This window comes from Pectinophora gossypiella, chromosome 8, assembly GCF_024362695.1.
Source record: "Pectinophora gossypiella chromosome 8, ilPecGoss1.1, whole genome shotgun sequence".
Taxonomy (NCBI): domain Eukaryota; kingdom Metazoa; phylum Arthropoda; class Insecta; order Lepidoptera; family Gelechiidae; genus Pectinophora; species Pectinophora gossypiella.
In genome coordinates, this window is record NC_065411.1 from 14,426,873 (window position 1) to 14,440,785 (window position 13,913).

The window sequence follows — 13,913 nt, forward strand, 5'->3', positions numbered from 1 at the left end:
ACATTTCAGTGGCATCTTATTTATTGAGAAAATTGTGTTATCACGTAATGATAAACAATAAATTAAATATTAGGATTTAAATACAATACCATTTAAGATCCTAAAGGACAAATACTTAAGTTTAAATATTAATAAATGTACAAACATAAACACTATACATAGATGTCAACACCTGTGTTATATTAGCACAATGAATTAACATAAGGAAGGCCGAGCCGTGTACTAACTTGCGAATTCACTAAGGCAGCTATATTATTGACTAGCAGCACCGTCCACCTCCATCCCCGCGGGCTTGTCCCCCTTGTCGTCCACCTGCATCACCTCCTTGCTATCGGCCTCGCCTTTCGCCGCCTTATCCTTACTCTTATCGCGTTTCTTTACATTCTTAACTACCTTCTTTGTTTTCTTATCTACATTATCTTCTTTAGTTTCCGTGGCCTCGGGTTCGGCGGGCTTTTCGTCCGGTCGCGTGTCGGCGGCTTGAGGCGCCTCCGCGGGCTCGGGGGCCGCCGCCGCTGCAGCCGGCTGCTGCTCGGGCGCAGCTTCATCTTTGGACGGTTCCTTCATGTCGACCTCCCCGTTGGCCGCCTGCTCGGGCTCGCTCGGCTGACTGTTCATGTCAACGTCCGCGGGCGCCTCCTGGTTCTCTTGAGGCTGCGGGGTGCTCCCGCCCTTATCGGCTTTGGCTTCTAACACGGCTATACATTTCTGAATACACCTAATCGCCTCCTTCCTCGCGTTCCTGATGTTCTCCTTGCCCTCGGTTTCGATGTTGTCTAACTTGATAAGGTTCCTAGTGAGCATTTCATCCAGGAACAGGTATCTCTTGTCCTTCTTGGTGCCGGTGAAGTTTTCGACTTCAGTCATCAGGTTGAGGACGTCGGTCTGGATGGCGAGAATCTGCGTGATGGGGTCGGCGGGAGAGGCCGGCTTGGGCTGCGGCGGCGGGGTCGCCTCCTTCTGTTGCTGCGGTGGCGGCGGCGGCTGTTGCTGCTGCGGGGGCTGCTGCGGCTGTTGTGGTGGCTGGGGTTTGGGCTGTGGTCGCGGCTGCTGCTTTGGCGCCTCGTGCTGCACGGGCACCTTAATAAACTCCTCGTGCTGCGGTTTCGGCGACTGAGATCTCTGCGGGGACGCGCCCCGCGCGAAGTTGGTCGCGCTCTGCGGGTACACCTTCTGCTGCGCGAACGGCTGCCCCTGCCGGTACGGCTTGCCGAACGGGGTGCCGAACGCGCGCGTGAAGTTGGGCGGGTGGTTGAAGTTGATGGGACCCTCCTCGGTGAAGTATGTACTGTCTAGCGGCGGCTGTTGATGCTGGTGCTGGTGCGGGTGCGGATGCTGGTGGGGTACGTATGCGGGTTTGGACTCCCCGAAGTGACCAGCGTGGTCGACATTCTCGTTGATGACGGGCTGGTCGCGGCCCTCCACGAATATGGGGATATTACGTACTTTGGAGTGTGCCTGCGGCTGCGGCTCGCTGTGTGGGGCCTCCTGGTGGTTTTGTCCGCTCATTTTCGTGTGGTTCGCGCTCTCGGGAGGTGCTGACATGGACCTTTGGTTTCTGTCGTCTGCATTAACTAGGCTCGGGTCGACTGCGCTTTTCTGGCCGAGATCTACTGTATTCCTTAGTCCGTACTGTGGGAGTGAAGTCTGTGGCTCTGGCGGTTGGTTGGGTTCAGTCTGTGTTGCTGTGGTCTGCTGCTGTGGCGACTGTGGCTGCGGTTGATTGCTAGTCTGTGGCTGTGGTTGAGGGACCTCCTCTCTGGGACCGAATCTGCGGTTCCAATGTGAAGGGAAGTGTCCTCTGAACTCAGGCGGGATCTCGTCGAAGGGGAATCTGTCGAAGCCGCTGAATCTGTCGCCGAAATCTGCAATAGCGAAACGTTTTTTGGTTACAAAACCTGCAAAAGACGAATGTCTTCATTAATATTGTTACCGACTAAAGGTAAGAATATTAACGTTGAGACATGTTGTTGTTGACTTTAGACTATTTACCTACATTACAGAAAACGGAAATTAAAAAAAGATAGGTAATCCACCTCACAACCCACACGATAATATTTTGGACGGCAAGGGGAAGTCTTTGGCGGATCCATTGAGCCGAACTTAGATCTTCTTTTAAAGTGTCAACTGTCATTCCCTTAGTTTTTAAGTAGGTTTTTTTTCTATAGTTTTTAAGGTGTCTTATAAATATTAAATAAATTGAATAAACTGTGTTCGTACCGTCGTCGTGCTGGCTGTTGGGCCGCCGCTTGCTGGCCCAGCCGGCGGGGTGGTGTCGCAGCCGCGCCGCGATGTCCGGGTGGCGCGCCGCTAGCTCGCTCCACGCGCCTGAGCCCTCCTCCTCGTCGAATGGGAACCCGCGCTGCAAGAGAAAAGGGATGGTTATAATCTCATAGTAATACAACTATCTCTTCTAAGCTCTAATCTCCTATCTTCTACGGCTTCCATGGTGCTCAACGCGTTGGACTCGATTCCCCATGGAAGACACGTCTGACAAAAATCACTTTGTTGTTAACCTTCCAGGCTGAAATCACCTGATTGTATAAATAAGCTGATTCCGTGCGTGGAAGGCACGGTCAGCTGTTGGTCCCGGCTGTTACTTACTTTGCGCATGTTAGCCCTACTGGTGTGAGGAGTGGAGTGATGTGATTATGTATAATACTAATGGTGTTCTTCTATCTAACCCAACTGCCTCCGTGGTCCAGTGGTTTGAGCGTTCGGCTCACGATCCGGAGGTCCCGGGTTCAAATCCCGGTGGGGACACATCACGAAAATCACTTTGTGATCCCTAGTTTGGTTATAGGACATTACAGGCTGATCGATCACCTGATTGTCCGAAAGCAAGATGATCCGTGCTTCTGAAGGCACGTTAAGCCGTTGGTCCCGGTTACTACTTACTGATATAAGTTAGTAGTCGTTACATGAACCATGTCAAGGACCTTTGGCGGCTCAATAGTAACCCTGAAACCAGGGTTGATGGGTTGGTAATTCACCTCACAATCCACACGATAGATGATGATGATAGCCTATTTCGGTGATTGTCCTTTATAACTTATCGCACCTGTTAAATCTAGTTCTCGTGACATTATTGTCACAATAAACACATGAGATGACGAATTATGCGCAATTATCATAATACCGTCTGTTATTGAGGAGTTGTTGCACACTGAAGTGCTTTTGATGCACTACATTGAGGGGAAGGAAGGTGAGAAACATCGCGAGGAGACAGACCCACATACTCGAGAAATGTGTTTTCGTAGATAGAAGATCTAACATATTAAACTCTCCTTTAAAGCTAAATAAGCCTTTATACCTACACACTTATTACAACTTCCTACCCAAAATCCGTTCTCGTATAACGACATTATAAAACCATGCGTCTCGGAAGACTCGGCCATATATGGCAAGGTCGGCCAACTGTCGACCTTACTGGCGCGACTTTCGTACTACTTAACTTACGATAAATAAAACCCACTGCGAGACTTTGTTGCCTAAAGCTAAAGCCACACTGAGTCACTTCAGTTACTAAACTAGTCGACTCGCTTAGTAACTAAACAGTATCTAAAAAGGCCACCAGGTGTCGCTACTATTGACTGTTCAAATTCAAATTATTTATTTTCAGATTAATATCCATAATTATAAGTATAAGTACATCAGATTAGATTAGATAAATTAAAATTAAATTATATATAAAATTAATATTATTAATAAAAATTAAATTACACGAAATAAAATAAAATACATTGGTGCCCATTCGGGTGCACACAAACCCAACCCAATTTCAGTTCGACAGCTCCCAAATGAGTGCCCTCCTGCACTTACAATAAGTGCAAGAAAGGTAAACAAACATAGTTTTGACTATAAGAGCCCCCGCAAACCACAGACTTTCCATCGGCCGATAGTTTGGTCGGGCTTATAATCAGTATGAAGATGTATGCAAGTCCGCATACTACAACGACCGATACCAAATCGTAGTAACTCTTTAACCCTTTGCTCAGCGTTTAACTGCAAAATCATAGTGTTATATTTATTCTCTAAAGATGGGAAAGAAGAAAGCTTATTTTCAATCAAAACTTCCTTTTTCCAACTGATGGCTTTTCTTTTTCGTAACTCGTACTTCAGACGGGATACACTCCACGTTGCTCCACATTTTATAGCAATTTATCACAAATTTTAGCTGGACAGTATGGTGAACTGTCAAAATTTAGAAACACTCGACAGTGCTGCCGCCCACATTCGAGCTTCTAGTTTTTATCCTCGTTGCTTCAACATGGCGTTTTTAACCCCTTCTTGGCAAGTCACAGGTGTAGACGGCTGAATTTGTTCCTCTAATGTGTCGGTTCGCTCTTAGCAATAACCAAGGCTTAACGTGGCTTTAGAAGGAATAAAGTAACTCACATTTGCAGTTTGAAGCAGACGTGGCGTGGGTAGTTATTAATTACTAAATTTGCTAGTGGTTTATTCATAGAGAATCAAGTATTGAAAGAAAGAATATAGTATAAATTGTACGGTATAAAAGTTTAATCTTCGTACCTGAACTTAAAGATAGCGAGTAGGGTTTATGCAAGCCAATAATAGCCAAGCACCTTGTACTTAAAAGTTAAAAAAGTCATCAGGACATTGACATCAGGTCATTGACCCTACAGGCATGTCGATGACCAGAAGGATGTTTTGTACTGGCAAGAATTTTTTTGGGTAGATTTTCGATGATGATGGACGACATTGACAGCTGGTGTGCATCTTCGTGTATTACAACTGCCAATAATGGCGTTTTCATGGTATGTGATAACGGCCTCCAGTGGTTTTTTTTTTTGTGGTTGAGCGTTCTGCTCACGATCCGGAGGTCCGTGGGTTCGAATCCCGGTGGGGACAAATCACTTTGTGATCCCTAGTTTTGTTAGGACATTGCAGGCTGATCACCTGATAGTCCAGAAGTAAGATGTTCCGTGCCTCGGAAGGCACGTTAAGCCGTTAGTCCCGGTTACTACTAACTGATGTAAGTACGTAGTCGTTACTTGAGTCACGTCAGGGGCCTTTGGCGGCTCAAAAGAGGTTGGTTATCCACCTCACAACCCACACGATAAGAAGAAGACCGAAAGAAAAAGAGAGAAGACACTAAAGATGGATTATGTACTATTTTACATAATCATACAGATAAAATCCATTTCGGAAGACACTAAATCTTAAGTATATAAAATATTTTGCATGAAATTTTATTCAGACTTGAATTTCGACACAAATCGAAAGTTGAGTGTTTCTCCTACCATATTAGCAATGTTTACCAAGTGACAACGTTTCGAAATATTCGCCTACAAAGGAGGGAAAGACATCTTGAATGCATGATTGTTTCGTAAATCATTGTGTAAACTGTCTAGATGTATCTACAGCTGTAATATACACCATTCTGTTTAAACTGACTCAATTCGATGTTATTTCTAAGATGGTACCATATCTCTGCCTAACTTTGTAGGGAATATGACCGTGAGTCATACTCAATCTTTTCAGACACTACAGAATATCTTCAACTTTGACTCTATTGGGAATTAGTTTAAATATAAAGCAATATTTATATATTTAATAAGCTAATCTAGACACGCGCTAGCGTGTCAAGCCAAGTTCAAGAAACAGAACTGGCGAGCCGCACCTTCTTGGCTAGTTCATATATGAATTATAGCCTTCGCAAATTCTAAACCTACAAGTATTTGTCGGTTCTTTTTTTATAATTCCGAAAATTTGGGTTGTTGATAGAAACTAGCGATCGAATATAATAATTCGTTGGTTGGTAGGTTTATAAAAACTAGCCAAGACAGACCTTAGGCTACAATACATTATCTTATGTTATAAGAAGATATGTTATGTTATACTGTTACTTATAAATAAATTTCAGGACTGACCATTGAACTTGGCACCCATTTAGATCTCACTTCTTTTGTCGTTGAAGTCAACAACCAAAGCATTTATCATAATATTGAACTTGGCTCTCATTTCACATTTATGTTTTTTATTGGATTAATTGTATTACATTACGATCTGATGAACCACTGCATGTCCACATAGTATCGACATAGGTTGAAGAATAGTACTACGTATAGGACGGTAACTCTTGTTCATGTGTACTTTAGTCTGAAATGGCCGTAAGCCGCTAAGGAGTAAGGAGGAACGCGAGGTTTGGTTCGCTCGCCATGACGCGTTAGGCGGCACACAAGACTTTTTTATGGAGTCTCCGGGGTAGGGTATAGAGTTGATAGTGACAGTTTGTTTAATCTAATGACCTAAGCCTTTAGGAACGCGTAAAATGTGCACAAAACTAACAAACGAATGACTGCATTTGAGTACATTTTCCTTAATGACGAATCGCAAATCGCAATGCAATGTAGAGTCACACTTTACTACTATAGAAGCAGAAAAATAATTGGATACAATATTGAATGCATTTTACGAAATTCAAACATAAAACGTCTTGTTTATAACAATAAGACACGACGCCGACACTGGTGCACTAACATTCACATTTGTCCGACCAATCCGAGACAAATCTACAATGAATCATGTAAGTAAAAATATATCTAAGATATACCTTGCAGAATGGAATAGATGCAAATATTACTAAATATCAATATATTTTCCTTAATGACGGCATTGCTATGCAATGTGTCTCGAATTATATTATTAACACTTATAGATTTTTTACATAAAATGTTATTGGACAGGAAAACAATGTTGCCTTCACAATTTTTAGTTTACAACAACAAAATACCTACATGAAAGTAGTTTTATTTATCTTTATTACTGTTTCCGACTATTTCAACTTTTGAAGTAACAGTTTACAGAAAGATTAAATATAAAACTACAGCAATTTTATGAGAACTTAAAAGCATTACAGATCTTTTCTGACTGCATTATGTACGTACGTACACTGTTACATTAATTTTACGACTTTAAGAACTTTTAAGTTTTCAAGGATTTGCATTTGCGAGTATGTACAAACTAAGATTAAAGCTCTTTATCCAGCTTCGGACACATTGTCATAAGCAAAATTCAATATTAAACTCATTTGCATAAACTTAACGACATAAATAATTTATGCGTAAATAATTACAAGCAAATCCACAACACTTGCAGTGGGCGGATTTCGCGCCATTTGCATATTATGATAAATATCCGCCATTTTGTCATGTTAATATTTTAACAACGCACTCAAAAGACAAACTAGGAAAACGAATTGTGAAACGTTGTAAATTATCCGTTTCGTTATCTGGACACAATAAATAAAAGACCTGTCAAAATCTAAATGTTAAAATTAAACATGGACAAACAATAAAAATGTGTTGTTCGAAAAGTATATTGTCAATAAGTCATCTTTTTTTCAGAAACCCCAACGCATTTTATTTAGTTTGTTCATGAGTGTAAAATATTGGTTCACTAAATTGGTCCTCATCCAATAAATGAAAACTCAAATAATGTCAGGCACACTGTAAAACTCAATTTGATTTCTTCACGCTCAATTAGTACTCCACAAGACCCAATTTTGCTAATTATGCCACTAAATAACATTCTAGAACAGTTTATAAACGAGGCTTAGTATAACGCGGATAATTGCTTATATAACATTCGCGAAACTGCGCTAAAGGAGCTAAGTAGTCACCTTATACCTGGACAAACAACCGTACATTATTTATGCTAATAAATGAACATGATGTTTTCAAACCAGACAGTACGAGCCAGCAGAAATAAGAGAATATTAAACTATTTGTTTGAGAAAAGATGGCAGAGATATCTATTGTTTCGTAATGCATGTATGTTTTGGAGATGGGAAAGTTTGTGTGAACCAAAACATTATAACAAAAATGCTATGTGATTCTACTAGATGTGGTCTGCAAGATATGATTAAACTTTCGTAATACATTATTAATGAGGAAGCTAAAAAGTTCGTTAAAGAACTAGGGCGACGTCTGCGAGATCGTGGTGGCGACCCCCGCTCTGGATCATACCTGGTTCAGCACATCTCGCTGGCCATCCAACGTGGCAACGCGGCGTGATGGGTACATTTGAGCCGGGTATGCTCCGAGGCGGGCTATTTGACTAATTTTAAATGTAATTAATATCTAGTTTTTAAGCAATGACATGTGTTTTTTGTAACACTTATTTATTTATGACATTATTAAAGTATTGAACAATCCTAAAAAAATAAATTTGATTTTGCTATTTAGATTCTTTAGATAAAAAATATATTTTACCATATTTATTATACATCCTGTTTCAAGCACTGAAAGTAATTATAGAATCCAAATCATTATGAACGAAGTTTTTTTTTTCTATCTCACCAACCGTACGAAAACCAAATTAAGTAACTTATTATAAATTCATTCCTCCATGCTGAGCAAAAAATAAATGGTTGCAAAAAAACAAACTTTCTTACGACTCATATAGATGACGAACGATGACATCACCGTGTGGGCGATCACAGACCAATACAAATATCGTCACAAAGTGTTCGCAAACTGGCGGTTCGAAACGGAAAACACATTTCACGTGTGCCGTCTCGTGACCAGTTACACGGTGCTGAGCTGACAATGACTGACTGAAGAGAATTATTGTCATTGCGCTATAAAATTGTAGCCAAGCTTTTAATGTGATCACGCAATGTGAAACAAATGCTATTTTAACATTATAAATCGTCGATAAAGTGGCTCAGTAAAGTGACAAGAAGTCCACAAAACAGATGGACTGAATTTTCAAAATATCAGTTACTGTGCCCGATATCAGTGGGATGCCGATAAACTGAAAAAATACGTAGCATTGAACAGAAATACGCACTTTTTATTTTTATCTACATCGTCGATATTGGTAATTCTAGCAGTTTTTATACTGAAATAAATATTCATAGGCCCTCCATGGCAAAAAAAAGTACATCATATTTCAGACAATACGAATGATGTGATCGGGGCATTGACCGCGAAAATGAACTTAAGTATACGATGAAAAATACTGTTTTGACTTACGGTACTGGTATGTGTAAAATACTCTTTGAGATATTTAAGAAGTTATTAAAGTTAACTGACAATGTCGTAAAATCCTTATATCGGGCTTGTCCCACAAATCATGCAGAAGTATGACCGGTATTAAATCAGACGCTACACACTTGAAAAGAGAACATATTACACAATCACGATATTCTGAACTAAAGGCGAATATTACACTAAAATACTAATTACTAACTCATACATAATTTGATAAAAAATATATACAATTACCAACAATCACAATCACGCGATGATAATAATTAATCACGGCATTATCACATTGACCTATTAAATGCTTTCGATAAAGTTTTTGTAATGAGAGTCACTAATATCTTCTTACTAGTTATTAAAAAAAAAACAGAACCGGATTTAAAATATACAGTTTACTATTCTACAATAATACAATACCATAAAAAGTAATGTCAATCTAAACTCGTAGGTGTGCGTGACGTATTCCACAGGGGAACATTCTAGGTCCGTTTATGCACATTCGATACATTTTACCTTTTCAGATAAATAGCAGTGAGATCATCGGCTGGACTTAGCTTAATGTTTACAAGACGATGAGGTGAGGACGTTTCGACCGTGAACTTGTCTTAGGTAATCTTTTTGTCATGTCCACGGAGTCCACTTCGCCTTGTTTGCTTATTTTAGACGTTTTTGCACGTTTTATCAGTGTTTTAACAAAAAAAAACTTGTCGAATAGCTGTTTTTTGCCGCCTAGGATTACGGGCTTGTGTTTATATCCAAGTTTTAAAACTAGCTAGTCTTAGTATGCAGAGATGGTCTAAAAACGATGACTCGTACCTTGATATATGGCTTATGGTGGATTGATCGTATTTCAAAAGCACACATCGATTCCGCATTGCAATCGCTATAATTAGCTCTTTGTGAGTATTTAGAGCGGAATGCTCTTAGCTTGTAAAACAACGCAGATGGGATTTATGAGCTCTTACTGATTGGGAATTGGATCAGATTTGAATATATTATATATTCCTCTCTACTTTCTCTATCCTCTCTCGATAAAATCCTCTTTCGGTAAATTAGGCGATAGGATTTGTCTGTTGGTAGCTTGTGATTAATTTTGTTTTAGAAGGGACTGAGACTTTATCCCCAGTAGCGCCGTAGATATTTATTTACTTTATATTGATGCTACAGAAATACAACTTACCTATATGACAAATCATTCTTAAAGTACATTAATCTATCAGATTATCATTGTAAATATCAACAGATACTATAGCTTTTAAATATCACTGATTATCGTGTAAGTTATTCTAGGCGTATGCATATATAAAGCGTTTCTTGTTTCAATATAACACTGAAAAACTGCGCACGAGGACTTTTTCTTGTCAGACAGGATTACATTAAGAGCTTTTTCGTGCAGTCTTTTAAGGATAACGGAAGGAATCGGAAATTAGGACATATTTCCTAAAGAAGCTACATAAATTACATTTTAATTTGGGCTCCTATAAATGGTGTTTCGAAACGACAGATGCTCGCGTCGGTGACTCACGCGCTGCTACGTCACTCTGTTTACATCCACTCGTTGTGGCGTTGCTAGCAACATGGTAAACGATATTTAGGATTCCGTCTGTTTTGAAATGCTTGGATTATATTCTAAACCACAGAACAGGGGGAATTACAGCAATCAGGGTTAAGTACGTCCACAAGCATTAATATGTATACACTAAGTACCATGTCACATACAATTTATTCGACAAATTGAACCCTAAGTCCCATTAAATTTCAAACATGTTAATGCAACAAGGTTTCATGTACATTATAATACTCTCATAACTGTACTACATGACTAGAGAATAGAAATTTACAAGTCAAGAATAAATGATCACTCCATACTAGCTCAGATAATATAACAGAGAATGTAAGAATAAAGTAGGATATTCTGTAAAAATAGGAATATGCATAATTATGTATGGTCAATTATCAAATCAAAAGAAATAAGGAATAAGAAATAGAATACATAATTTATTTCTTAATACATTTTCTTGATTGGTATGTACCTTGAATGTAGATTCAACAAGAGACCCTTATTTTAAATTTATTATCTATGATGACATTATCATCAATATCTCAGGCAAAAATATATTGACGGTTGCCACTGTATAAATATTGGTAAAATATAAATAATATCTTTTGTGTCAAATTTTTATAAAATATCAATGAATTTAGCGCCTCAATTACGTAAGTGACGCATTTTGAAAAAAATATTTTTTATTATTGATGTGAAATTAAATGTAAACTATTACTATTAGTGTTCATTTTATAATGCGAACCTTACCACGTAAGGAACTCCGCGGCGCAATTTGGTCTGGATTCTTGTACAGGGGGAAAACGTTGGAATATCAACAAAATGTATATTTCTGGCGCTAAGTTTCTAGTGTGAACGTGGCCGTGGCGTACCCTGGCTACCTTCCAACATTACTAAGATAGGTAATTCGTAAAGTCATTTCTTTACCTAAATTTAGAGGCCTACTGATGTCACGGACGCTTTTAACCTATTTGTATGTTTCAGCTGCTTATAAATAAACAGTCAATACACAAGATGACAACAAAAACGTGCCGTTGTAATTAATTATAATGTCTCATTTGTTTTAAGTCATTTATTAAAAAGAGGTCGTGTTCAAAATGTTCATTTAAAAATCAAACACTTATTAGTGGAAGTCAATAAATTTTGCAAAAATATAAAACCGGGTTTTGGGATTTTGATTCATAGGTACGATTGTTTAAACTTAACCTAACCTATTTTTCTATAAAATTGAAAAGCTTATCGAAAACTTTAATTCAAAAAAGTTTTAATGTACAAAAACTACTTACATCATTATCGTTCCCGTGATACTCCGGTGGCTTATCCACTACTACAGGTGACTCCATAACTTATACACTGGAATGTCCACTGAAATCCACTGATTTTTGTAAATAAAGAATATTTAAACAATCGTCCTCTTTTACACGCACTGTTCCGTTCAATTTCTTTCTTTATACTGGCGCGGTGGGCTGAGAGACCGTATTTATATGATCGCGCGAATGCGTCCACGGCGTCGCGAAACTACGAGACGTTTCGAGAGGTGTGTTGGTTGGGGGCCTTGGTACTATATACTACGTCTCTTTCGAATTCCACGCGTACATTGCCTCGTCCATTCGATTGTCTCTCAAAAATATACCCTTCTCTTTCGCACTCATTGTTATTAACATGCTGAAAGCAGTCTGTGCGTCTCGCTCTGAGCTTCACAGCTGTTTTAGACCGCAGCAATGGAATTCCACGGACTTTATTTGAAAATTGTCGCTAGGTGCGGTGGTATAAGCTCCAAAATCGCATGCGCGATGGATCTTTCTAGGCTTTTAGGGTCGGGGGTGCATCCCTAATGGAAAATTGGCGAAAGTTCCAGAATTGTTTGGAATCTTGCAAGGTGGGCAGATAAAATCTCAGGTGAAGACTTTTTAGTTACCCTGCAGCACTTTTAACTTATTTATTAAATAAGATAAGAATATTAATATAAAAAATTAATTTAAACATAATACTTTTTATTTTATTTATTTTTTATATTTGTTATTATTACTTTAATTATATTATTTATTTATAATTTTAGATATTAAGATATTAAATTGATGTTTTTCGTGACATTCTGCGTGAGGTTTTCACTTTAAATTGTTATCGTAACCAACAATTCTTTTTTTTTTTACTTGAAAGGAATTTATGTGCCTACATTTTCATCATCAAGGAAAGGACATCATAATATAATACAGTAAATAAAATATGCCTGAACTATTATTGATTTTTAGAGGAACGGATAGAACTTGCACGTTTTGCGACAGTTCTGTCATTATCATGAATTGTAATGACTTATTGTATTTTTGCTTTGAAATTTCAATCATTGGCCTACATAACGTTACAAAAGCGACTATATCCCAATTGGGGTAGACAGAGGTACATCCACCTGATCCACCGTAAGATGAATTAAGTACCCACACCTCACCGAGTTTTGTTAGACCAACGTGGTGGAGAGCCGTATCGCTATCTATAACGGTCGAGCTATTTGTGTTAGTGAAAACTGCACTCAAGATTTAAGACATTGGTGCAAGTCCGGTACCGGTACGGATTCGAACGCGCGGTCCATGTTTGAGATCACAGTGGTGCTAATTCTTGTAAATACCATCTAATTTTATTTTATGTTATTATCTGTCATTTTCTTATCCGCCGAAAAGGAAAGGGACTGGTAATCGACAAACATAAAATTTATGGAACACACGTCAATTTTAAGCACAAATGTAAAACAACCGTCTAAAAATTTTACATTTGCCAATAACCCGACAGAATTAAGTTGACAGCATACGTCAAACGGTGTGCATACCAGCGAGATACCTCGCCCGGGTTATTCATTCATTTACTCATTCTTCCTAAAATTAAGAGCTGTCAATCATCCGTCCCTTTCCTTTTCGGCGGATAAGAAAATGACAGGTATAACTTAAAGTAAAATTAGGAGGTGTCTGCAGGAATCGGCGCCAGTGACTCTGAATTTGTCACTGCTGAGTTCCTTAGTAACCTGGGCGTGATGATTGTGGTAAAATATTTTAGCTTAGTAACAACTCTAGACACTTGAGTTCCTCTTCCAACAACTGAAGGGTCGAATCAGTCACTCCGTAGGAGTACTGATGTATGAATGCATCTATTTAAAATTAAAAACGATTCCGCTGCATATAAAAATAATTTGAATGCTATTCTTTTACTTACTATGAATTCTTATGAGATAAATAGTCCCTTAAGGTGATTCGTTTTCCATACAAAAGTTGATGCAGTGCTACAGGAAAACGGATAGAGGAATATTGTTATAAAACCGATAAATAGTAATATTTTGGTGTATTATTTTC

General features: G+C 38.8%; 1 protein-coding gene across 3 annotated transcripts in view; it reads right to left on the reverse strand.

Moving 5' to 3' along the window:
- Positions 1 to 3: 3 nt before the first annotated feature.
- The window catches only part of LOC126369223 (BAG domain-containing protein Samui), a 35,543-nt gene continuing 21,633 nt past the window's right edge, over positions 4 to 13,913 (reverse strand). For 2 of the 3 annotated variants that reach the window (XM_050013544.1, XM_050013545.1), the window contains exons 2-3: positions 2,221 to 2,362; positions 4 to 1,865 (exon numbers count right to left, since the gene is read on the reverse strand). In XM_050013544.1, coding sequence (XP_049869501.1) covers positions 253 to 1,865; positions 2,221 to 2,362 — 1,755 coding nt within the window. In that variant the 3' untranslated portion in view covers positions 4 to 252. Of the gene's footprint in view, positions 1,866 to 2,220; positions 2,363 to 11,861; positions 12,045 to 13,913 lie in introns of those variants that run through there. The other variant, XM_050013543.1, reaches the window with a different exon arrangement.